Here is a 6,000-nt window from a genome sequence, read left to right as displayed (position 1 = left end):
AAAAAAAAAAACTCAGCTTTTTCATTTATGGCTCTGTACATCAATGCTGATCCATTTAAGCCTACTACTTTCTTCAAAATAATCAGGTGTTCTATATATCCTTATAGCATTTCTCTGTTAAAGCTAATGTAAATAACTTTTGGCCAAGGGCAGTGGCTCACATCTATAATCCCAGCACTTTGGGAGGCTGAGGTGGGAGATCACTTGAGGCCAGGAGTTCAAGATCAGCCTGGGCAACATAGCCAGATGCCATCTCTACAAAAAAAATTTTTTAATTAGCTAGGGGTGGTGGCACATGCCTGAAGTCCCAGCTACTTGGGAGGCTAAGGCATGAGTTTTGCTTGAGCCCAGGAGATCAAGGCTGCAGTGAACTCTGTTTGTGCTAATGTGTTCCAGCCTGGGTGACAGAACAAGATCCTGTCTCTATAAAAAAAAAAAAAAAAAAAAACTTTTCTAATTGAGTTTCCATTTGTTGAACACCTGCTTAATATCAGAAACTGTGCCAAAAATTTTATATTTCTAACTTTCACACCATACTACAGAAACAAGTACTATTTATTATCTAGATATTATAGGTAAAGAAGATAAAGATCAAAGAGGTTAAGTAATTTTTCTAAGCTAGTGGAGATGACATTTGAACACAATTCAGACTAACTCCAAAATTTATGTTCTTTCTATTATTTGCTCTCAATTTTTAGGTTAAGAGGCATTTGTGACAATATAGAAAAAACACAGGTAACATTGTTTCTGAAACCCAAAGTAGTCAATATTGAAATTCAAATATGAATATTTTGCCTAACTATCCACAGTGTATTAAGCAACAAATAAGAATATATGTGAAAATTATAAAATTACATACTCATGAACAGCATGTGAATCAATGGTAGTATGGTGAACAGTGAGTATAATTTTTTTTAAAAAATCTATTTCATTTTAAAATGTAAGCATTAGATGACAAACTTTTTTAATAGAGTTTTCTTCTGATTTTATTGGTTAGCTATTGAAATATTTCGATACATTTAATTTCTCTCAAAATGTTTTAACATATATCAGCAAATATTTATAAGGCCCTACCCAGTATCATTTTTGTTTTAGGTTAATAATCCTTTCAGGCCCCTGGATAAATACATTACTAGAAAATTAGACTTTCTAAGCCATTAGCAACCAACTACAGGTGGACCAGAAAAACAGGGAAGATTTTAAGGAAGGAAAACTAAATCTAAAATATGTAGACACGTTTTTTAAAAATAGCAAATTTAACCCAATGGCCTAAGTCAGCCATGTTAGAAACATAATTTAATGTTTCACTTACTTGAAGATGACTAGCAATTAAAGTCCAATCATCAGTTCCATGTTGTTCAACCAACTTCTTTAACTTATCATCCTATTAAAACAGGTACGAAAATTAGAAAGTTTTCCCTCATCCTTTTCCTCTACCCCTAATATAAATAACTCTCCAATTCTGTCACATAATATCTGGTAACCATTTTTAGAAGGACTAAAACCACTATACTACAAGGTCTTCAATTTACTCTACTGTTTCTGTCAGCCTCAACATAAACCCATTATTCATGTCTCTGGTGCAAACTAGTTCTCACATTTTGTTTTTAAATATTTTTCACAACTATAATAGTATTAACCAATAAATACAAGTATTAAGTTAGTAAACTCTGTCAGCTAATTACCTCGTCTCTTGTCCATTTTACTCTGTTCCAGAGTTTCTTCAGTCCTTTTTGTTGTGGTACTTCGTAATCATGATCAGCATACTGAAGGTCATCATCCTCATCCTCACTACAAAAAAAATTTGTGTAATCAAGAATTTCATTTAAATTGTAAATTCAATCATTGAACCTGTGTGTTTAGATATGACTGAAGAAGTCACTCAGACTAAAAGACATATACACAATGAGATTATCCAAAGTATAAAAAGTAAGAGTCATACAATGGGGAGGAGCTATAGTTCTTACTGACATCAGAGAAATGAGGCTGGATATGCCACCAGGGACCAAATTATAGCCTTGTATGTCATGTTAAGGAGTTTGATCTTTATTCTTAATTTGATCTTTATTCTAAAAAAGGGCTTTAAGTAAAGGAGCAAAAGACAAATATTCTGTGTTTTAGAAAAATCAACAGGAAGAGGGTGGTGAAATGGAAAAAGGAAAACGATTTAGTAATCTTCACAATTAACCCAAGCAAGAATTATTAGAGCTTGACAATGATAATGGTAAAATACAAACCACAGCAGTTAAAAGACACAATTGAAGAAGCAATCCATTAACAATACTAACCAAAAAAAAAAAGTTAAAATATCTACAAATAATTTTAAAATACAAGATAAAGGTACAGTAAATGACAAGACACTATTGTGAGACACAGAAGTCTTTTTTTTTTTTTTTTATTTCAGGAAATTATGGGGGTACAAACATTTTGGTTACATGTTATGACTTTGCCACATCCCAATCATGATTTGAGATGTGCCCTTTATTTTTTTTAAGACAGGGTCCTTGCTCTATCGCCCAGGCTGGAGTGCAGTGGTACGATTACAGGTCACTGTTACCTCAAACTCCTGGGCTCAAGCAATCCTCCCACCTCAGTTTTCTGAGTAGCTAGGACTACAAGTGTGTGCCACCATATCCAGCTTATTTTTTATTTTTTGTAGAGACAGGGTCTTGTTATTTTGCTTAGCTCAGTCTCAAACTTCTAGGCAATTCTCCTGTCTTGGCGTTCCAAAGTGCTGGGATTGCAAGCGTGAGCCACCTCACCCAGTAGAAGTCTTGAACAAATGGAAGAACATTTAGACCACATTCATAGATAAGGAAACAATATTGCAGAGATGTCCACTCTTCCTAAATTCATAAATTTAGATTAAATGAATAAAAATACCAATCAATTTTGGGATGGAATTAGACAAGCCGATCCTATAGTTCATACAAAAAAACCCACAAAAAGCAATAATAGGCCAGGTGCGGTGGCTCATGCCTGAAATCCCAGCACTTCGGGAGGCCGTGATGGGAGGATCACCTTGAGGCCAAGGGTTCATAACCAGCCTGGGCAACATAAAAAATAGCTGGCCATGGAGGCGTGTGCCTGTAGCCCCAGTCACTCGAGAGACTGAGGCAGGAGGATCCCTTCGGCCTGGGAGTTTGGAGGCTATAGTGAGCTATGATTGCACCACTGCACTCCAGCAGTCCAGTCTGGGTGACAGAGTGAGACCCTGTCTCAAAAAAAAAAAAAAAGCAACAATAGCCAGAAAAGTTCTAAAAAATAATAATGGGAAAATTACCACTACCCAATAGCAAAATATACTGGAGAAAAACAATAAACACAACACAATGGTATTGGCACATGAACAGACACACAAATAAATGGAACAGAACATTCAGGAAAAAAACCCATGTGGAATTTGGTAAATTAGAATACTAACATTTCATCAGTGAGGTATCTGGACTCTTTAATGAACAATGGGTAGCCATTTAAAAAAATTAAGCTGGAGTCCTATTCTACAATAAAATAAATTTTGATGAAGCACATCTTTACATTTTTAAAAAGGAAACCGTAATAGAACCATAAGAAAATAGGCAAGAATTCTACTATTTATGTCTTTGGGTAGAAAAGAGATAATGTGACAAAAATCCAGAAGCCATAAAAGAACAGACCAACCAAGGTAACAATAGTGGGAAAGGAAAGAAGTACATGAAACTGAGAGATATTTAAAACGCAGAACAAAAAGATTTTACAACTGATGGATGAGGGACACGGAAGGAGGAAGAATCTAGGATGACTCCAAAATTTCTGGCTTTGGGCGTAATTAAAGCTGTTCACTAAAAAAAGGAAAAGAAGAAGGAGAGACAGAACATTGGGAAGGAGAAGGGATAAGGAGAGTAAACACAGTTTTGGACTAGCTGTTTTCAAGGTACTTGAGAAATATGCAGGTGGATATGTCTAGCACAGCACTGCCCAGTAGAAAGATAATGTAAGCCACATATGTAATTTTCTAGTAGCCATATTTTTTTAAAAAGACAAATGAAATTTATTTTAATGGTAAATATTATTTAACCCGATATATCAAAAATATAACCATTTCAACAAGGAATCAACATAAAAAATTATGAGTGAAATGTTTTACATCCTTTTTTTCTTACCAAAATCATCAAAATCTGGTGTGTATTTTACAGTTACAGTACATCACAATCAGACCAGCCACATTTCAAGAGCTCAATAGCCACATGTAGCTAGTGCTATCCTATCGGGCAAAGCAGATCTAGAAGGCAACTGGGCACATGGATCTTCTGCTCAGATACAAGGTCTAGGGTAGAGACTTTTTTTTGGCAATTGCCAGCATACAAAGAATAGTTGAGGCCATGAAATGACCCAAGGAAAGTTAATAAAGTGAGAATGGGGCCAAAGGCAGAACCTGAGTGTTAATGGAATGAAAAAAGAGAAAGCAAGTTTAAAGAATGAAGCCCCAGAAAAGAGGGCAGGCCTTTATGATAAACGAATTAGAACATTTTGAGTAGCCAGAGGACTGAATAAAGTCAAAGTCATGGCACCTGAAAATAACACGCGTTAACATTTATTTAAACCTTTCTAAGTACCAGATGTTGTGGTAGTCCATGAAATTTCTCTCTTAAAAACCTGTAACAACTGGAAGAGGAGAATATTATCATTATTCCCGCTTCGTAAAATAGGAAACTGTGACTTAGAAAATTAACTTTTTGCCCACGATCACACCAAATACGGCATGGCTGACCTCTGAAGTCTACTATTTAACCACTATACTACAACATACTGGAAAAACAGGGGGAACGTACCAGGAAGATGGAAGATACCAAAGATAAACCTCAAGTGCATTCTGAAATCAGAACAAGGTTCTAATTCTAACTTAACTACTCACTCTGTAACCTTGAACATACTAACCTCTCAGGGCTTCAGTTAACTTGTTTGTAAAAATGAGGATAATACCATCTACCTTAGAGTGCTACTTTAAGGATAAAATTAAATGAGAAAACATATATATAATACCTCATACAGCACTTGGCACAGAAAGGTGGCTCAATGTTAGTATTATGTGCATAGGCTGTTCACCTAACAGTAATCAAAATTATTTTTGCCTTACTAGATTCAACTCTTTTCCAAAAATTTATTCTAATTTCAAAAAGCAAATAAATGTTTAAAGATTTATTTAACCTATCACATAGTTATGCACATGCGAGTAGTTCCTAATATCTATGTATGTTATACAATTTCAATCTTACAAAATTTAAAAACGAAGGCCTATATTTAATATATATACTGTCTACAAATCCTTTGCAAGAACCTCTAATTTCCCATGACTTTTCAATTCCATATGACCAAATTCTTCACATCTAACCAAGCAAAACACCAAGATCTCCTATTCCCCTATGATCTGTTTCTTTAGTTCAATGCACTTCAATATTCCAATGTTCTGTCTCCCTGAAGCCAATGTTAATTTGTAACAATAATCTACCAGTCTTATTTCCATATATCCTTATTTTGTTAAATATGACAAAAACAAAAACACAGGTTTAATTAAAGAAAATATCTGTTATCTGCAGCCATCTTTACTTATCAGAAATATCCCCTGATTAGCCAAGATTATATTATTAAATTGGAGATGCTTCAGGCTCTGATGACTTCCTAAATTTCTAAGAAAGCTACTAAATCAGATAAGGTACTACACCATAGCTTTCTGTCCTATTTGTATGTACTCAAGAGCATCTACCCTTCCTTCTAATTAATGTTTATTGTACCTGCCAACCTTTCCAGTCAGACAGTAAGTTCAGGAGTACAGACCATGTCTATCATGTTCACCTCTCAGGACCAAGCGTAGTACCTGCCACTCAAATATCTGTAAAATTAATGAACAACCTTCCTTACCCTTCTACCTCTCCAAGTGCACTATATTCCAAAATTACCTTGTTCCTTTCCAACCCAAGCAAAACTTCCACCTTCCTCAATACAGGTGATCTTAAAGTGGAT

At 35.0% G+C, this 6,000-nt stretch overlaps 1 protein-coding gene across 3 annotated transcripts in view; it reads right to left on the bottom strand.

Moving 5' to 3' along the window:
* Positions 1-6,000, bottom strand: part of MYBL1 (v-myb avian myeloblastosis viral oncogene homolog-like 1) — a 40,776-nt gene that overhangs the window by 28,858 nt on the left and 5,918 nt on the right. For all 3 annotated transcript variants that reach the window (XM_012663128.1, XM_012663129.1, XM_012663130.1), the window contains exons 2-3: positions 1,686-1,791; positions 1,313-1,384 (exon numbers count right to left, since the gene is read on the bottom strand). In XM_012663128.1, coding sequence (XP_012518582.1) covers positions 1,313-1,384; positions 1,686-1,791 — 178 coding nt within the window. The remainder of the gene's footprint in view (positions 1-1,312; positions 1,385-1,685; positions 1,792-6,000) is intronic.

Source organism: Propithecus coquereli, unplaced genomic scaffold (assembly GCF_000956105.1).
Source record: "Propithecus coquereli isolate 6110/MARCELLA unplaced genomic scaffold, Pcoq_1.0 Scaffold8, whole genome shotgun sequence".
Classification (NCBI taxonomy): domain Eukaryota; kingdom Metazoa; phylum Chordata; class Mammalia; order Primates; family Indriidae; genus Propithecus; species Propithecus coquereli.
The sequence above is the reverse complement of the archived record's forward strand: the minus strand, read 5'-3'. Positions and strand labels throughout refer to the sequence as shown.